The sequence below is a fragment of the Fukomys damarensis genome, unplaced genomic scaffold, assembly GCF_012274545.1.
Source record: "Fukomys damarensis isolate Sample0158 unplaced genomic scaffold, DMR_v1.0_HiC HiC_scaffold_23, whole genome shotgun sequence".
NCBI classification, from domain to species: domain Eukaryota; kingdom Metazoa; phylum Chordata; class Mammalia; order Rodentia; family Bathyergidae; genus Fukomys; species Fukomys damarensis.
The window spans coordinates 50,954,352-50,974,763 of record NW_022900935.1 but is presented as its reverse complement, the minus strand read 5'-3'; the positions used below and the strand labels follow the sequence as shown (position 1 = coordinate 50,974,763).

At 47.6% G+C, this 20,412-nt stretch overlaps 1 protein-coding gene across 5 annotated transcripts in view; it reads left to right on the top strand.

Moving 5' to 3' along the window:
- Window positions 1-20,412, top strand: part of Pitpnc1 (phosphatidylinositol transfer protein cytoplasmic 1) — a 229,247-nt gene that overhangs the window by 170,585 nt on the left and 38,250 nt on the right. For all 5 annotated transcript variants that reach the window (XM_033767534.1, XM_033767533.1, XM_010616793.3 and 2 more), the window contains exon 6: window positions 9,255-9,350. In XM_033767534.1, the coding sequence (XP_033623425.1) occupies window positions 9,255-9,350 (96 nt within the window). The remainder of the gene's footprint in view (window positions 1-9,254; window positions 9,351-20,412) is intronic.

Below are 20,412 nucleotides of genomic sequence, written 5' to 3'. Positions count from 1 at the left end.
CCACTAACACACACACACACACACACACACACACACACACACACACACACGTTATTCGGTGACCAGTGCAAGAATCAGGCAAGCCTCTTTTCCTGACCGATTGAGCACCCGAACTTTGAGTCTGCGCCCTCCAGGTGACTCAGGTGTTGGAGTTCTTTATTTCTCCTGTGTCCTCGGCCTCCAAGGACCCTCATTAGCTTCCTTACTCCACCGCCATCCCCACACGCCTGCGGCCTTCCTGTTCATTAAGAGTATGCGCAGAAGCCCGCAGACATACTCAGGCAGCCTCTCCCTCCCACAGCCGTTTCCTCCAAGGGCTCCACTCCCCACCCCACCTCCCCACTGGCCCCACTGCATTGCGAGCCTGTTGGGTCCTGGCGCCATTCCACCCGGTGGGTCACAGGCCTGCTGGCCTCTCTCCTGAGGGGATGTCCTCACGTGACCAGCCCACACCCCTGCGATCAGTACCTCTTCCTCGCGTTCTCTGCCTCCTGCCTGGGTCCCATAAGGACAACGGCCGGGAAGGTAACCAGGCTCAAAGACAGCTCTGTGGAGAGAGGACTCGTTCAAAGTTCTTTCCTCCCAAGGTCTATTTGGAGCCCTTTAAAATGAAAACCTCACGTGTGGCTCAGTGCCAGAACCTGTGCTTAGCATGTATAAAAACTTGGGTTTGATCCCCAGCAACCACAAAAGATGAAAAGGAATGAAGAAAAGGAGGAAAAATCAAACCCTGAGATGGATATGAGAAATCAGGTTCTGTAGCATAATAGAATAACTATGATGGGTGACTGTTATTAGATGCTTCAAAATACCTAGTAAAGAGAATTTTGAATAATCCCAAAACAAAAGATACAATGAATATTTGAGGCTATGAATATGCCAGTTACCCTAATCTGACTGTTACACTTTGTATATATACATTGAAATAGTACACTGTGTCCTATAAATATGTATAATTATTATGTGTCGATTTAAGTTCTTAAAAAACTGTGTCTGGGAGGTGGTAGAGTGCTTGCTTGCCATGTAAAGGCTCTGGGTGCCATCCTCAACACCACAAAATGAAAAATTTTAAAAAGAAACAAACAAAATCCTCCATCAGTGCCCTGAAAGGCGATTGAGCTGTCAGTGTTGGACTGAGACCGTGTCTGGAAAACCCAAGAGCATAGTGGGTCCCACTGAGCTATGGTGGCCCCCACAGGCCACCAGCCTCCTGCAGCTCTGGTGCATACCACCTCCGGGAGTGGGGTTTTCTTAAACACTCCCAGCCTGAAACCCTGGCCTCTGGTTTGCTTTGTCACTCCCTGCTGGCGTTGGAAAAAATGTGTTTTCCCTTCCGCACCAAGAACCTAATGATGCTGTCCACTGGGGCATCCTCCAGGGAGGCCCTGCCATTTACACAGCCTCTGAGTCAATCCTCCCCAAGCCCAGGGATGAGTTTCCTCACAGAGCCTTAATACCTCTAAAGCCTGCATGAGTAGAACATTTGATGGGGATTAAATAAAAGCAGTTCACCTCCCACTGTATTGCCAGATGGGGCTCTAATTCCACTCCAAGGCCAAGGTCAGTTCAAGATTGGTTCTGGGGCCACTTCTCCCCGCCACCCAGTGCCGCCAGTCAGGATTCTGAACACCCAGCTGCAAGTTAGTTCCCCAGCCTTGGTATCTCCGGTCCACACTGAACGATAGATTGTGCAGTACGACTCTTCTTCCAGTCTCTTGAATCACTCCTCCCGCCCCCAAAGAAATCCCGGGCCAGGTCCCCGTGGACCTGTGTTGACTTCCCTCTCTCCCGAATTTGGACCAGGGGACTCATACATGAAGCGCACCTTTTAGAATTTGGTAGGATTGGCTCTCTGTATGCGTAAGTCCTGCATCTTCTGAGGCAACCTGCTGTAGCTGTGACATATTCAGAAAAATATTACACCTGTTCAGAACATGTACCGACTGGTTTTCTTGTCATTATTCCCTAGCACTACGATATAATAATTCTTTATGTAGCATTCACATTGTATTAGGTATTATAAACAGTCTAGAAGTGATTTAAAGGATACGGGAGGATGCAAATATTATACCAAATACTCCTACAGCATCCATGGATTTTGCTTTCCACAGGGGTCCTACAACCAATCTCTAAGGAACCAAGGGATGACTGCTTTATTAGCATACAGATTATATATAATACCGTGTTCTTGATTAAATCTACTCTCTATGAAATCCTAAGGCCCCTCAAAAGTGGACTTTCTTATACATTTAAGAGGCACAGTGTTGAACACATAGTAGGTGCCTAATAACAATTTATAAATTCACCCATTGCTGTGCACCCAGCCTCTTGCTTTATTCAGACAACTGCACTCAAGTATTTCTAACTCCAAAACAGGTGGTGGTTACCCAGCTGTATTCTGGAAAGTGGAAAAAAGAAAAGAGGCAGGAAAAAAAAATTTTTTTTGAAGAAGTCAAGGGAGACTGTTCTTTTCATTGCAGCTTAATGGGCGAGTGCAACACAAGCTGAAATGTTCTCGGGTTTTATTTCCCACGTGTAGAAATGCTTTTTGGGCCCTTCCCAGCTGTATATGTGGCTGTTAGGCGATGATCAATAGGCCATGATACAGCTCTAGCCCCGTGTGTCTAAAGAACTAGAATCCCCCTCCCTCCAACAAACCAGTGGCCACTATGCAAATCCAGAGCATTTGAACGAAAGCATTGGGATTTTTTTTGCTTTTATTATTTTTTAGTACATTTTTGCAGCACATGACTAATGCGTTCATCGTGAGGAGTTGGAACACACATCCCATCTCATCTTGGTCCTTTTTACTCCCCTTCGCTCTCCTTCCATCCCAGGTCTGCAGAAGCTTTTCCACTTTTCCTGTTATCTATCCTTCATTTTGCTCTTTATTTATGCATTGGTTTTCTCACATAAGAGAAATCATGTGATATTTGCCTTCTATGTCTGGTTTGCTTCACTCAGCAATACAGTCTCAAGGTTATAGCACTCATTTTCCTGCAGATGATTCAAATGTATCCTCTTTTGTTACTGAGTGGTCATCCGGTGTGTATAAATACCTCATTTTCTCTTTTTTTTTTCCTCATTGAGTTTATTGGTACATTTTAGGTATACAGTACAGTTACATTCATCACTGGGATCTTGTACCTTTACATGACAGGTCTTGGTCTGTTCATCTGGTGATGGATATATAGGCCACTTCCTAGATGTAGCGATTATGAGTTGTTGTGCTGCTGTAAGCATGGGTGTGCTCATACCACTGTAATGTGATGTGTTTAACTCTCCTGGGAAAACACCCAGACAGTGTTATAGCTGGGTCACATGGAATTCAGTTTTTCTTTGTTGAGGAATCTCCATACCAGTTTCCACAGTAGTTGTATTCGTCTGCATTCTCACCCACACAGAGGAAGGGTTCCTTTTCCCCAATAACCTCTGCAAGCATTTGTTGTGTTTGGGGCTTTTGATGACAGCCATTCAATGAAAGCATTGTTGGAGCAATAATTTGGCTTCCAGTGCTCTTCTTCCTTGTTGGTCTTGTTCATTCTTGGTATGTGTCAGGTAATTGCTTCTCAGATGCTGGGGGGAAAAAAACTTATAGTAGAGAAGAACAGCAGCTTAGTTAAGCCCCTTTGTCCGATTAATCATATCTGAAGCATAAAACAGGATGACTGGTAGATTATTTTTTTCTCAGAATCTCTACTAATCAACCACTGCTCCCTTGCATCCTCAAGCAGCTTTGGCATTTGGCAGAAAGATACAAATCTATACAACTGTAAACCTGGACCAATCCCCCCAATTAAAAAAAAATAGTAGGAAAATGGAAATAAAGAGTTTGTAAATGGGGAGGGAAAGAGGGGGTGAAGGGAGGGCAGGGACAAGGGGAAAAAATGAGACCCAAGACCTGTCATGTGAAGGTACAGGATCCCAGTAATGAATGTAACTGTATTGTAGACCTAGATTGTACCAATAAACTCAATAAAAAGAAAAAAAATAGTAGATTTTCTATTGTAGAGCACTTGTATATGTACAGGGAAATGGTTTGAAAGTACAAAGAGTTCCCATTTAAGCTTAGATCTTAGACCATAAAAATTATTATTCTAGAAAAAGGGGCTGTAGAATCCAAGATTACCAAGTTTGTCAACGGATCTCTAAGAGTCATCCCAAGTAGATGAACTGTAAAGAGGAAAAGCCACGGACTCTGGAAAGAAATCTAGAAATAAAACAAGCGAGATCATGAAATCTAGAAAGTCGCCCTTGTTCCAGAAGAAATCTAGACTGTTCTATTCCTTGTCTAGCAGTGTACTTCTCCCCACCTAATTATGACTGCATGTCACATCATAGTTCATCAAAGGGATTTATACTGATTTTCTTTGGCCAGTTTCCCATGGTGAGATATTTAAATTTTATTTTCGCCTCTATATTTTTTCTTGCTATTACAATAAAGTTGCAATAAAAAAATATTTGTGCATAAAGCTTTCCCTTTATTTAAGATTCTTCCCTTAAGATAAACTCTCAAAGCATAAACTTTCTATGTCAAAATATACGAAGATTTTTGAGACGCTTGGTATTTATTGTTCATAATGCTGCACAAAAAAGGGGAAATTGCTCGATTTTTATTTTGCAATCCATAAGATAATATTTCTTCCAGAGACTTGTCTTCTCATTTTAGCATTGTTCAGTTCATATTAAAGAGAGTTTGTCTTCTTGTTTATTTCCCATTGTGGGGAGGAGGTCAGAGGAATCAGACTGGCACCAAAATTCACTGCAGATGATCCGTGGGCAGATACAGAAGGGAAGAGGATAAACACATTCTCCCCTGAGCGTCTGCCATGGGTTAGTTATGGATTCATTGTGTCCCTCAAGAGTTCATATGTTGGAAGCTTTGCCCCAAGGGGATTGTAGGACCAAAGTGCCTCTCTCTCTCTCTCTCTCTCTCCTTGGCCATGTGATCCTTTTACATGTGCTCCTGTCTTCTGTTACAAGAGCCTCACCAGAGACAAGCTGATGCCTATGTAATACCCTTGAATCTCCAGAACTGTAAGCAAAATGATCCCTCTTGTCTTTGTGGTCAAGGCCTTGGGTATTTTGTTACAGTAACAAAGCCACACTAAAACAAACCTATGACAAATATACAGAGCCTAGAACATCACTACAGGTGATATAGGAAAAGCTCTCCAATGAACTCCCAGACCCAAGTTCCATCTCAGAAGGAAACAAATTCTCTCTGCAAAGCAAAACAAGGCAGTGAAGTGGCGTAGCTTTAGGGCCAGAGATCTCTGGTAATCAGACAAAAGTGGCTGGATCTGCTCTCCAGAAAAACACACTTCCCCAAATTTGTACGTTCCAGGATCTTTCACGGGTTCCCTGGACCCTATCGTTCTATTTTAGAAGCAAAAATGATGCAGAGAGTTGCCCAAGATTACCCAGAGAAGATAAATTCAAGCCCCAGCTCTCCTGACTCCCAACATTAGGCCCCATAAGGCCATAGTAAGAGATTTCCACTCTGTGTTGAATCCTGTTTTAGGAGTTAGGGGAAATTAGAGCACGTATACCAAGCAAATAGAATTCGGACTTATGAAAGGAAACAAAGATCAATCAGTAAGCAAGATATCTGCTGCAGATTCCTCTACGGGAACCTGAAGTTCACGCCTTCCATTATTCAGCGACCACTTACAAGTATCACTGGGAGATTATTTACTGGGAATTTTGATTCTTGTCATCGCATGCCTAAAGAGCCAGTTGAGGTGCTCAAAGTGATTTCTTATGTTTTTGAGACAAGCTCTCACTATGTAGTTCAGGCTGGCCTTGAACTCTCTGTGGAGTCCAGGCTGGCCTTGAACTCTCTGTGGAGTCCAGGCTGGCCTTGAACTCATGGCAGTCCTCCTGCCTCAGCCTCCCAAGTGCTGGGATCACAGGCTTGTGCCACCATGCCCGGCACTCAAAGAGATTTTTGAGGCTTTGTTCAGGTGGTGGAAATCTTACCCTGAAATGTTTGCATTGAAGTAATGCAAACTTCCCCATGTTTGGCAGTTCACAGACTTTGCCACAAGTTAAGCATTGTGTTCACTAAGGAAACAGAAGCTGTAGGTGGTAGCAGAATCTGCTTCAGCCTTAGCTGTCTGACAAAGGAGCAGAAGAACCCCAAGTCCTAGGGTCATTCTCAGTGATGGCTGGCAAAAACATACATTTTCCCCCTGCCTGGCACCAGGGATTGAACTCAGGACCTTGTGTTTGCAAGGCAAGCGTGGCACCACTGAGCTAAATCCCCAGCCCAAAGATTACATTTTATAAGGAAGAAGGAGGCGAACCGTATTTGATTTCATCTTCCTAGAAAGAAGCAGGAAGGGACCAGGGATTTAGCTCAGTGTTCCCTCCTCCTGCCTCACAAGGTCAAGATCCCAAGTTCATTCCCAGGCAGAGAGAGAGAGAGAGAGGAAGGAAGGAAGGAAGGAAGGAAGGAAGGAAGGAAGGAAGGAAGGAAGGAAGGAAAGGAGAGAGGAAGGAAGGAAGAAGCAGGAAGTACTTTTGGCAGATATTTATCTTCTCTGTTGGAGGCTGAGGCAGGAGGATCGCTGTGAGTTCGAGACCAGCCTGGGCTACATAGTGAGTTCCAGGTCAGTCTCAACTACATAGTGAGACCCTGTCTCAAAAAAACAAAAAACAAACAAACATAGTCAGCAGGCAGCAGAAAGACTCCTGGGGCACAGGCCAGGTGAAGCTGGTGGACTGCTTGCAGAGGAGCAGGGTACACTGCCACCCGAGGCCTGGGGTGCCCCATGCCTGCATCGTCAGGGCCACAGGGAAGTCGCTCCCAGGCCCACCCCAGGACAGCAAGGTCCCTGAGCAGCTCTGCCCTCTAGGCTCCCAGCTGGGACAGAGCTCCACTGAATATCCCCACCCAGGGACTCCATAGCCTCGAGACCCAAACCTGGAAGAGGTGACCTCTTCGTCCTGCAGTGTCCCTCCAGCACCCTCTACTGACAAGGCTTACTGTGATGCAAGCTCTCCAGGAGAAAGGCTCACACGCTGCAGTCCTTCGAATAGGGCAGAGACTGAAGGGAGGGTGTAAAGCTGAGAGGCAATAATAGCAGAACTGGTACAGTGGGTGATCAAAGCAGTTTATGGCACAGACCTGTAATCCCAGCTACTTGAGAGGCTGAGGCAGGAAGATCGCGAGTTCAAGACCAGCCTGGGCCATTTAATTAGACTCTGTCTCAAAATTAAAAATAATAAAAAGGGCTGGGTGTGTAGGTCCGTGGCAGAGTGCTTGCTAAGCAGACTTGCGGCTCTGAGTTTAATCCCCAGTGCTGGGGCAAGGTTCAAATTAAATTAGACAAAGTCACATGACCTGTCCATGGCTCCCTTAACATCTGCTTACTTCCCCTTCTTCGAATCCCACAGATTTTACCAATAAATGTCAAACCTCCTTAACTTCTCCTGTAATTTCCTCTCCAGAAGGCATTCCCCTCCAGGTGTTCTGTTTTGTCTTCGTAATGAGCCGGTGCCTTTCTCCTCCAGGCTCACACTTGGAGAGAGAGAGAAACTGACACTGACTCTGAGTCACGCAATCTGAGGCCTGGTGTTTCACCTCACAACTCATTTCTGCACTGGTACTTGAGCTTGAGCGTCCCAACTCCTGAACTTGTCGATTTCATTTCCGAGCGATCCACCTGTCCCTCTCAAACACTAGGAGTGCCCCAACTCCTGACTCCAAGTAGCAGTGGAAAGATTCGAGGCGGATTTAAGAACCAGTCCTTCTCTGCTTTTAAGGGGAATGGACCGGCCACCTCGGGTCACACAGGAGTCTGTGTCTTTGGGGAACGCTGAAGAGATTGGTCCACGGAGGTCCCAAATATTTTAGAAGGAAACAGGCAATCAGGCAAACAGCAGAGTCGGGGGATAATTACCCGCACAAATACTCTCAGAAACCATTTGGATAGGACTCATATTTTTCATCTGAGAAGCGGAGTGTAGCAGGTAAAGAGCCCTTCAGGTGCTGTCTTGTGGAAGAGCGTGTTATTAATTGGCACCAAATTTGAGTCAAGACAATGTTCTTAGGCATCAACCATCCTGTTCTTCCAAAATATTCCACTCTCTTCTGAGGCGTGTGGATGTAATTAGTGCTAACTTAGGATTCTCTGAGGGAGCTAACTCAGCAGGGAGGGAGGTTTGCAGCTAAGAGTCCTCCAAGGATGCAGTGGTTTCCAAACTTAATCTGTTTACACTCCTTCTGAAGGATGCTCATCCCTTTGGACCAAAACATAGCAATGGCAAAAACAGGGGGGACTTAAGCTTTCCACTAAAATTTGTATTTGTATTTTGTGACAATTTTATGGTTTGTTTGTTTTTTTTGGGGGGGTGGCAATAGACATCCTCATCCAGGAGAACTTACAGCAGGCTGGCGTGAGACCATCTCAGTGTCTTACCAAGCTACACCCGTTACCCCTACTCGTACCAAGGAATTCACACTCTTAAATGATCAAGAAAAATACAAGCGTTTCTTCCTGGGCACCAGAATTGTGGTTTGGGGGTTTTTTGTTTTGTTTTGTTTTGTTTTTGTTTTTTTGAGACAGGATCTCATTATGTAGTTGAGACTGACCTGGAACTCACTATGTAGCCCAGGCTGGTCTCAAACTCACAGCGATCCTCCTGCCTCAGCCTCCTGAGTGCTAGGATTATAGGTGTGCACCACCATGCCCGGCTCTCTTTTTGCTCATCTATAATTCTTTCAGTAACTGTATGCTCATTATTTGTAAAGATATATATACATAAAACTTTATGTATATGTAAAATTTTAACATATAAATTGTAATAAGCCCAATTATTCTCTAAATCTTGAGCTATATCACGGCTTTTTGTCTCAAACCTAACCAGACCCTCCCCACCCTCTTCACTCCCCCTGTTTAGATTAGCTGCCAAAAAATCAGCAGATTTCAGTTTTAGAAGAGGTTTTTGGAAGAGATTTATGTCCTCACTTGGGAGCTTCTGCAAACAGCCCCTTTTTCTGCCCTCACCAAGCCGTGATGGATGCTTCACCTGCTTGTGATGTGACGGAGCCTGTGAGATGAATAAAAGCCTTTCACGATCCTTGCACATCCCGAGGGGGGTGAAAGCACCAGCCGGGGCCCCTGAGATGCGTGGAGAAGCGCTGTGGGGGGGCGGCTCTGCCTCAGGCACGGCTGTACCCACCCCCGGCCACCTTGGACATTTCATCGGGCATCGCTAACCTTTGATATGTTGCTCTGTCCTTTCAGATTTTTGACAGCGAAGCCAAAGATTTAGAGAGAGAAGTCTGCTTTATTGACATCGCCTGCGATGAAATTCCAGAACGCTACTACAAGGAATCTGAGGTAAGCAGCAGACGGATGACCCATGGAAGAGTCGCTCGCCCATTCTTCCAACAGTTACTCACTAAGTGCCTCCTACGCTGGGATCCGTCCCTCGTTATGCTCGTTGAGTTTGGTCTCACACCTTGCTGGTCTCTTCAGTACGGGTCTCAGAACGAAGTCCCTGACCTTGGATCCCATCACTGGCCCTGCCTGCCAGCTGCTGTCCGTTTAGTCATCCTGCCGCCTCACTCTGCCTTCGTTCTGTGCCGTGTCACTGTCCACCGAGCTGAGACACCCAACACCCTGGCTTCTCTGAAAGACAGCGGCCCGGCTGCCCAGCACCATGTTCTGTGAGGGCAGGAGCTACATTTGATTTTTATCTTTGGGGTATGACATACAGAAAGCCCTCAGAGGCTGGTATTGCTTAGTGGCAGAGCACTTGCCTCGCATGTGCAACGCCCTGGGTTTGACCCCCAGGATTACCAAAAAAAAAAAAAATGAATCCTCAAAATTTGGATGGCTCATGTTGGCTGAGAACTTTTCCCAAAATAGCAAGTACCTTCATGAGGGCTTCTTTTTGCTTCCTGCCTGAGAATTTACAGTATTTCAAAGGATATCTTTTCCTCTGGTTTCCACCCTACCAGAAGCTGCCTTTTGCCTTGGTTGTCTTTTTATTTTACGGGAAAGGCAAAGTCATCCTCTCTCCCATTAGTATTTTATTAGTGGCTGCTGGTGGAACTTGAGCGACCCACTTGTAAATAACGTCCCAGCCCTGCAATGACAACAGATGCAGGCTATTTTTGTTGTTTAGCAACACGAAGCCAATCACAATATGCTTGGAACCAGGTACCCCACACTCGTCCTTGAGCTGTAACGCATGGACCTTGGAAGTCTTCTCAGATTCTTTAAGGCCGATTGAAGCTGTAATAAGTAAATCTGTTAAAGTGAATTCCACCGGGTCACACACAAATTGGGCTCCACTGAGGTTCTGCTTTTTTTTCCCCTCCACATTTTGCGATCTGTTTGGATATACAAAAGTCTTTCCTAGTCTGAGTAGGTGTGCAGCTGCTTAACTGAAGGCTCTGGTTCTCGCATAGCTGTCCCTTAATGGGCCAGCGAGGGGCCGATGTACATCTCTGCCACACACAGACCTCCAGGCTGAGTGTGTTGGTGTCGTCAGCTTACACGACACTCTGCAGCCAACCACACCTATGCGTTTTGAGAAAATCAAAGTCAAATGCGCTCCTCCTGTGGGCTGCTGACAAGAAGGGTCAAAGAAGCCTCCCTCAGCCTTCCCCTTGTCTCTCTCTGTCTCTGAAGACACTTACATGCTTTCACACTGAGGCCACCAGGACTTCATGGGCCCTTGAGGATGTGCACGTGAAGCAGTTGCCCATTGCTTCTGCGGCTTCTGCACAGTGGGGCTGATGACCTTCAGGGCACCCTGGTCTCCCTGGCTGCTCCCGGCCTTCCAGGAAGGCAGTGTTGCTGGAAAACTCAACTAATTTCAGCTCTTCCTCCCCAGACTGCTCTGGTGTGGTCCCCAGGGAACACCTTCCTGATTCAGTGGAAAGTCTTGGGCCAAATAAGAAATATCGATGAAATCAATAGGTCAAGGGGTATGCACCGCATTGCTTTGTGCTCTCAACACCACCACTAGAAAGCTTCTTTGGATGTAAACAGACCAGAGCTTTGCAGAGCTCTCTCATCATATCTCACAGTTACTTATGGACGCATGCATGACTCTCTCTCTCTCTCTCTCTCTCTCTCTCTCTCTCTCTCATTTTGTCTTCTTTCCTGGATACAGTTGAACCCAGGAAAGGAGAGGTGAACTGTCAGTCATCCAATAAATATTTCGATTTCCCACTAAGTGTCACTTAGGAGGTTAAGACAGATAGCAATGAATGGAAGAGACAGTCAGGCTCCCTCCCTTTAAGACACTTCCAAGCTAGGAGGGGAGCCAAACAGTACAGAAATAATCCCATGGGTGCACGTGGAGTTAGAAGTCACCAGGGTAAGCGGAAGTGTAAAAGGATATAGGGGAAAGTGAATTTAAGTGCATTGCAGGGGAGACTGTCCCTGAGATGTTCCGGGGGAAATGCAGGAGATGCTGAGCGCTGTGGATGAGAAAAGCTGGGGGACGGCCTTCCTGGCAGAGGATGCAGCGTGCACAGGAGGCCCTTGGGGACGTGTAGGAAACAGGGCCAACACGACTACAGCAGCATAAACAAAAGGATGGCGTGGTGGAGGAAGGGGCTGTGTTAAAACACTTTTATTCAAGTGCGATAGAATGCCTTTGAGGAAATTGGAGCTGGTCCATCATATGGTTTGATTTATGCTTTTCAAAAGATTGCCATGGCAGAGGGGAAGTTGGGAGGCCACCAACATCATTAGAATTAATTTGTGCTTTTGATTATATGTTGGCTTGACCTGGCGAGGCAACAGCAGCCACAGAGTCGAGCAGATAGTTATATCTCTTGAAGATATAATTGATGGTAATTGGTCATGGACTAGATATGGGGATGATAGGAGTCAGGATAAACAGGAGGATGAAATGGGGTGCTATTTACTGCAATGGGCAAATGAGAAGAGCAGTGGATTTTGGAAGAAGGTAAGTCGTTTTTGGTGTGTGTGTGTGTGTGTGTGTGTGTGTGTGCCCATGATACGTCTAGAACAAAGGGAAATCCGTCTGGGGCTTAGATGAGAAGTCTGGGATGGAGACAAATCTGAGTCTTTAACAAGTAGAAGATATTTTCCTGGGGATGGAAGAGCGAGAGAAAGCAGAGAGTATATGGGGCCAGGCCTTAAGGGAGACCAGGAAGGGAATGAAGAGGCATCAGGAGCCTACAAAGAACTGGCCAGAGAGTACAGAGGAAAACAAGGAGGGTGTGTCAAGGGATGCAGGCTTCAAGAGGAAGAGTTGGCCACGGGGCTGAAAGATCCCCAGAGACCCATTAAGACAGCATGGAAAACTGGATGGAAATAAAAGGAAGCGGAATGGAAACAGACACAATGGAAAAGTGTCCTCTAGAACAGTTCTCCCCATTCGACTTTCGATTGTCACAATTTGGTGGGGGGGTGATTGTTCCATTCGACTTTCGATTGTCACAATTTGGTGGGGGGGTGATTGTTCCTGTCATCTTCTGGGTAGAGGCTGGGACACTGCTCAGCCCCCAAGAATGTACAGGACGGCCCTTGACAGTGTTTATCTGGCCCCTGCCGTGACTGGCGCCAAGGCCGGGGAACCTTGCCGTAGAGGGAGAGGTGGTCACCCTTGAACGGATCCTGGGATCCAGTCCTCACACTCAGAGCCACCCCTGCCCATCCCGCGACTTAGGGTAATTTCAGAGATGTGAAAGAAAAGGCCCGCCTTGGGCTCAGTGCGCACGCTGTGTCCAGTGCTGCTTCTGGAGGATCCGTGGGCCAGTGTCAGAGAATTCTTCCTCCAGAGATCTGCCAGTTACACCACAAAGAGCAACAGCCATAATCGGGAGCCTGCGATAAAACCGAAGGAAAAGAATGCTGAGAGGATTCCCTTGTGGCCTCGACTTCGCCATCATTTCACTCCCAGAATCCCAGACTGCAGACCGAACTCACCGGAAAGGAAAGGGGCCTGTTTTCTTGTCTGATTTGGTTGTTGTGTCTGTTGCAGACGTTCCAGGGTCCGAGTATTAGAGAAGAAACCAGTTCAGGTGTCAGACCTTTCCAAGGACATTTCTGCTTGGCACACTGTAAATAATTAACGCTCTCCTCTCCAAGGGTTTCCTTCTAACACGAAATCTGACCTTGTCACTCTGCTTAAAATCCCTCACTAGGCCTTCTGTAGCCTTCAGCTCAAACTGACTTCCCCTTCCTGCGCTTTCCTGAGCTCATTGCTCCCCCAGGCCACTTTGGTCTGTGTTTTCTAAGTCGTGTAAGATCACACTAGCTTGTGGTAACTCCTGATCATAGCATGAGCTCCATGAAGATCAGAGCTGCATCTTCTTTCTTCTTTTTTTGGGGGGGGTATGTTTTTTTGGGGCGGGGGGGTTCAGACAGGATTTCACTATACAGTTCAGGCCAACCTGGAACTCGCTGTATAGACCAGTGTGGCCTCAGACTCATTGGGATCCTCCTGCCTCAGCCTCCCAAGTGCTGGGACTACAGGTATGCACCACCACACCTAGCTATATCTTCTTTATTCTTGTACCTCAGCACCTGCTACAGCACCAGCGCTGAGCAGGTGCTCACTCGACAATTGTTGAATGACTGAATGAACGAAGGCCAGGGCTTTGTTCTTCCTCCACCAGTAACAATTTCAGTGCACATCCTATCAGAAAATGAATTTGTTGCCATTAAGCTAGCAGCTGGGAATCAGAGTTTCTTTTGTTTTTTTCTGCCTTATTCTACCCCAGGCTTCCTGCCTTGTGGACTGTTTCTTCTAGTCAGTCCTTGTAAGTCGACTCTGTCAGCATCTCGGATAGCAACACACTTTCCATGCACAGAGCTGAACGCTGGTGGCGGAAGCTGTTCCCGGACAGTTTGATGCTGACGCATCCAGACCAGGGTTGTCTGGGGCACTTTTCTCTACCCAGTGACTGCCACAACCCTGCCACCCAAGCTAAAGGAAGGGATAGAAGGCCTTTCTTTCTTTTCTCCCTTCTCCCTGGAAACCTCTGAGGCACATGGGCAAGATTGCTACTCTCACGAAGGTGACCAGACCTGGGAATTTTCCACCGGCTGTCCTCCGCCTGTCAGCCCAGGTGCCACAACTAAGCCGGGTTGCCGAAGGACACTTTGGGGACTTGAGATCAGCTGACTGCCCTGCCAAACGCTGCCTGTTCTCCTTTTGGCAGGACTGTTCGGTCTTATCCAAATCAAGGGCCTGAGCTTCAGCTCCACAAGAGCCTCTTGGCATCGGGTTTATTTCCCAGATCCATTGGAGGATCCTGCAGGGCAGAACCATATTGTTTAAAAAAAAAAAGAACGCAGTGTTATTTCTTGGGCAGAGAGCATTGCCTTAGTAAACACTGACACCTAGACTCTGCCCACATGCAGTCAGAAAGTTCTTTGCACGAGTGACCCGGGCAGCATGGTTGGCACCAACGCTGTGGCAGAGGGGCTGCAGCCTGACTCTGGGCGTGTTGCCCTTGCTATGCATTGATAACGCGGCTTTGTGCTTCCGCCAAGATTTCCAGCAAGGTGAAGATGCCAGCGGAGGACCCAGACATCCTACGCCATGAGACACAGCATGCCTGCAGAAGGGAGGCAGAGGAGCCGCTCCCGTAAGCTGAGCTGGCAGTTTGGGCGTGCAAGGACAAATCTGCACATCCAAGCTATAGAACTAGTTTCTCCTGGGTAACCCTCCAAAGTCAAGCTCCGCGGGATCTCGTTCAATGCCTGTGGCGCTGAGTGACGCTCGAGTCCGGGGCTCTGGTTCCCTCACTCACTGCAGTTGTGTTCATGAGCTTCGGCTTCCATAAGATTGGGGGAGATCCAAACAATACGGTGTCTTTATTGGCCCCCGAGGTGCTGGCCCTGAGCTCATTCCCAGGGAGCCAAACTGGGCATGCGCAGGAATGCATAGCTGCTTCTAGTACGAAGGGGGAAAAGGAAAAAGAAGTGTAATTCCTAGTGGTGACAGTTTAGAAGTAGAGTGTGTATGGGTGTGCACACAGAGACTTTTTTAAAACCTCCACTGATTTACATAAATTCAAAGGATTCTGTAGACCACTGGGGCAATTTTGTGACCTGGCTCCAGAAACATCTGACAGTGACTGGAGAGGGTTTTATTATCACAACTGCGGCTACGGCATCTCATAAGTAGAGGTCAAGAATGCTGCTAAACACCCTACAATGCCCAGGACAGACCCCATAGCACAGTTACCCTTCCCTTAGTGTCAGCTGTGCTGAGATCAAGAAATGTTGCTATAAAGCCAAGCTTGGTGATATAAGTCTGAAATCCCAGCCCTCCGGGAGACTAAGGCAGGGGATCTCAAGTTTGAGCACAGCCTGGGAAATTTAGTAACTTAGCAAGACTCTGTCTCAAAGATTTTTTAGAATTTTTTTTTTTTAAGGCGGGAGGTATAACTCAGTGTGAAGGCCCTGGGTTCACTCTCTAGTACTGAAAAAGAAACCTGGATCTAAAACATGCAAGGAATGGAAACTTAGTAAAGCCAAGACTCCTCTACCGTTGTCTTTAGTTAGCATTTTATTCAGTGCTTGCTGTGTGCCAGGCTTGGGGCCAGCCACTAAGGGTGCAAAGATAAGATCGAGTGAGTCAGCCTTCCAAGGGCTTGCTTTCTTCTGCCTTTTTTCTTCCCCCTAGTACTGGGGATCTAACTCAGGACCTTGTGCTTGCAAGGCAGGCAAGTTGCCACTGAATTAAATTCCCAGCCTTTCTACTGCCTTTTGAACGTGATCTTCTTGTTGCAGATAAGAAAAAATTCTTCTTCTCCCATCATTTTGGAGGAAGTAAAGGAGTCTCCACCTCTTAAATGATAAATAGAGCATACTGATTTTACTGGGGAAATTTATCAATATTTTTAACTCATTTAACAACAAAGAAGGATAATTAATGTAAGGCCGTTCTGGAAGCATGCACCCTGAAGTGGTATAATTGAATGTCTGATGGTACATTCAGTTTTTGTCCTTGGAACTTTCCCCTTGGTCTGGGTAATTTAAGTGACTCTTACGTTCGGCCTCCAGGTCCTAGGTGACAGTCTTCCTGGTCCGAGAAATCCGTGGCAGCCAGTTCACGGGTCACGCTGATCTAAATGTCTGTTGGATTTCCTCTCAAGGCAGAGAGAGGACAGAACAGAAGCGAAACATCTAACTTTTCCAATAACTGTCAAGGCTGAGAGATTAAATGCTGTTTGCTAAGTACTTCGGGCCCTCAGAAAGGGAACAGAGACACCAAACGAGTAAATGCTGCCATCCTCAGCTGTACCTCCACACCACTCAACACCTCAATTAAAAATATTTTCATATTGGTCTGCATCTTGGCAGGTGAGGTGGTAAAGATTTTTCAGTTACCTCTAAAGGGCCAGATTCAGCACAGCTGCCTCATGCTGGGGGCACGATTAGGTTCGGTTTGTTGCATTGTTCTTGTCATTGACCACCCTCCCCCGAGTCCATCTGCTTCTTTCTGGAGGAACACAGCTGTGATAGGTTCCATCTGATGGGACTTGGTTGCCTCTTGGATGATGAGGACTCACTGTGCCCTTGGTGTGGAAAGGAGAAGTCTGTGCCGCCTAAGTGCTCCCCAGTGACAGCCTCCGAAACCCCGGGGGGAAAGCCCGCAAAGGACAGATGTCTGGGGAAGGGCCCCCAGCGGCTGCTACATCGCAGTGCCCTGAGCCCTCCCATTGGCACGAGCTGGATCATGCTGATGCTATTAGAAATCAAGAGGGAAACTGGTGTGGTTGCACAGACCTGTAATCCCAGCTACTCGGGAGGCTGAGGCAGGAGGAATCCAAGTTCAAGGCCAGCCTGGGACTCTGTCTCAAAACAGAATTCAGAAAGGGCTGGGGGATGCAGCTCAGTGGTAGAGCACTTGCCTCACATGCACAGGGTCCAGGATTCAACCCCCAATACTGCAGAAAAAGAGGAAAAAACAAGGAGGAAGCACTTGGTGGTCACCTCGGGGTCGAGGTGAGCAGTCGATCCTCCGGGTAACACGGGGAGCAGGAGAAAACGTTTCGGCACAGGCTTCCTTGCCTGCTTTCTCAGGAGCCAGAGCAACAATGCAGACTCCATTTCACAAGGGGCCTTCTCTCTGGTGCCCAAGGAGCACTGCACAGCACCTGCGGCACCATTACAAGCACCTTCCTGTGTGCAGGGCAAGCCTAGGCAATCTCTTTGGCAACCAGCTTTCTGTTTGTTCCTTCCCTCTGCCTTTTTTAACAAGTTGGATGACATCCCGTACATCTAGCCAGAATCACCGCATTGAAAGGTGGATGGTCTCAGACCTAGCGGGAGGCTGAGGTGTTTGAGTGACTGCCTGTGCTTTCTAGCAGGGTCCAGCCCATCTTCCCAGGAAGTCTGGAAGACACTGCCATTGGTCTGATCTTCAGCTGCGTCCTTTGTGAAGACACAGTGCAAACCACTGGGTGGAAGACTTCTGGGGGAGGGTGAAAAGCAAGATCCTACTCACCTTTAAGAAGCTCGTATCCTGGCACAGTGGCCCATGTCTGTAATCCCAGCTACTCAAAAAGCTGAGGCAGGAGGATCTCAAATTGAAGGACAGCCTGGGCAATTTAGTGGAGAGCAGCCTGTCTGTAAAATAGAAAAGGGCTGGGCATGTGTCTCAGTGCTCCCTGGGTGCGTGAAAACCGTGTTTTGTACTCCTCTGAAGTTCATCCCAGGGTCATCAAGCAGAAGATTCCAAGAAGGAGACAGGTCTGGAAACAGGAAGGATAAAGGCAGGCTTTAGAGGGGAGGCGGAATCTGAGCCAGGCCTTTGAGAGAAAAGGCTTGCTTTTATTATTTGCTCAAAAAATAAAAAGTACACGACACTTAATTTTATAAATCCAACATGACAGAGACAAAGCATCAAAAACACAAATGTTGGGGTCTGGGATGTAGCTTGGTGGGATACCCCATGCTTTTCACGTGTGAGACCTTGGATTGAACCCCAATATGCCAAGAAAAGAAAGAGAGCAAATGTCCTATGATCCCCCGTTATGGAGAGAGCTGTGGTTCAAGTTGATGTTTATATCAAAAGATGACGCATAGCTCACATTATTTTGTAAAGCCAGCTTACACTGCGCACTGCTTTATAGCGTTCCTTGTCTCACGGACAGTGTGAGCATGTCACCTTTCTCATTTTGTGTTGGATTTTTGTTCAAAGACGGGGTCTCCATAGTTCAGGCTGACCTGGAGCTCACTGTGTAACCCAGGCTGGCAATCCTCCTGCCTCAGCCTCCCACACGCTGGGATTAAAGGCATGCGCCACCACGCCCAGCAAGCTCATCCCCATTCTCTGGCAGACACACACACCTCCAGCCCGAGTTACGTGGTGTAAAATGTTCCCTGTTTGTGTCATTCCCTGTTCGGCGGACATTTGGGGGGTGTCCATTCTTGGGCTGTTACAGTACCACAAGAACCAATCACAGCTACCTATTGGATGTTGTTCTAATGTTTTGGTAAATTCTAAACTACAGAATTTAGAATTGGTGGATCCATAGGTAGGCGGTCTTAACGGCTCCCGGAAAAACAGCCATATCGCCTCTGACTCAGTCTCATGGGAGCGAGCCAAAGTAGAGGAGGGGGAGACTGAAGAGTCGGTGTGGCAGATGGGGCCAGGGCGGGGAGTCCCGGGCATATCCAAGGGTCGGTCAGTAGAAGGAAAGCCTGGAATGGCGAGTCGAGGAATTTGGGCTTTCTTCGGTGGGTAACCAGAGAAATTGGTCTTCGTGGGGGTGGTGAGACCAGGCTCCCAGTTCGTCTGCCGGCTCTTCTCCCTCAGTTGCTTCTCTCTCTCTCTCTCTCACGATCAGATTCCCCTTGTCCATCCTGACCATGGTAACGCCATGTTTTGGTAGCGAAGAGAAAGATTAGAGGTAAAGGGGCATTAAGCGGGAGTCCAGTTTTCAACCACTTGGCCGCTGTTTTTTGAGACAAGGCCCGGAGACGTGGTTCAAGGCTGACCTTGAACTCAGTGCTCCCCTGTGTCAACGTCCAAGTGCTGGGGTGGCAGGCGAGTTCTGCTACATCCAGCCTCGGTGCGGCATCATTTTTAGAAGGTTAACTGGGGGGCTGAGGTCGTAGCTTAGTGGTAGAAAGTTTGCCTAGCCTGCTCGAGGCCCCGGATCCAATCCCGACACCTCTCCGCTCCCAGAAAGGAGAAAAGAGGGAGGAGGGGAGGGGAGGGGTGGGATCCGCAGCTCATTTCTCAAGGAACAAATAGATATTCGCTTTCAGACCTCATCCCTCCCAAGTCAGAGGAAGCTGGGACACCAAATCCTGCTGAAGTACCTTGCCTCATGCTGGTTTTTAAATCCACTCCCTCTGTTTTGGTCTAAGAATGTAGAGCTACTGCAACATTTTCAGCAAAGCAGTTGTTTTTGTTTTTTAGAGTACCAGGAAAATGGTAACGCCCAACTCTATCCTAGAGAAAAGGGCTTTTTTAATTATTCAAAGAAAAAAAAATAATTTAAACTGCTATGATAGTTGGCACGAATGAGGTCCCCCTAAACCCAGGGCCTACAGCCTCAATGGCAAAGCTTACCAATTGGATTTGGTAGTGAAATACCAGACCACGTAAGCCAAACAGAATCAAGGCAAATGTATTCCTAAATGCCTAATCCAAACCAGAGACTCTTAAGTCTCTGCCAGGGATGGAATTGCTGCTCACGGGTCGTTGGATCGACAGAAAGAGCCCTCGGGAGAGGGGGCGTGGCTCAGCGTGTGTTTAACACGAAAGGTCCTTCGTGCAGTTCCAAGCGCTCCCCAGCCCCAAAGAGCTGAGAAAGAACCACTGGGGGAGAGGGTCTCATGCCCCAAAAGGAACAGGCAGAGAGGAAAGACTTTATCCAAGCAAAACTCCTTGGGACAAACAATCGTAAAGGGATCTGCGCAAAAGAGAACATTTAGAACCTTTGAGTCGGGGCTGGCTGCCCATGCTCCGTGTCCAGATGAGTCCCCCGACGTGGTGAGGGGCCCCGGCCCTGGGGGGCTCCCAGCTGGTCACAGCCATTGTACTTCATCATTTTGGCTTCTGCATGTAGAACCCTTCCTCCCGTCAAAGGGGTGGCGGGCTGGAGAGTGAGATGGAAACAGCCATGTAAAAGGGCTCCCTGGCCCAGAGTTAAGCCTTGCACAAGTCTTCCTTTCTCCTGTTTTGACTCTGCCCCTGAGACTTGCGGATGGGCTGCAGGGACAGTGGCTCTGTGGTGACAGTGTGCCTTCGGAAGGTGGCTGCTGTGAGTGGTGCTCGGGGCATGTGTTTGCATCTTTTTTGTTTTTGTTTTTGGGGTTTTTTGTTTGGTTGGTTGGTTGGTTTTGGATTGTTTTTTTGGTTTTTTGGGTTTTGGGTTTTGTTTTTGTTTTTTTTGTTACCAGGGATCGAACCCGGGTCCTTGTGCTTGTGAGGCAGGTGGCG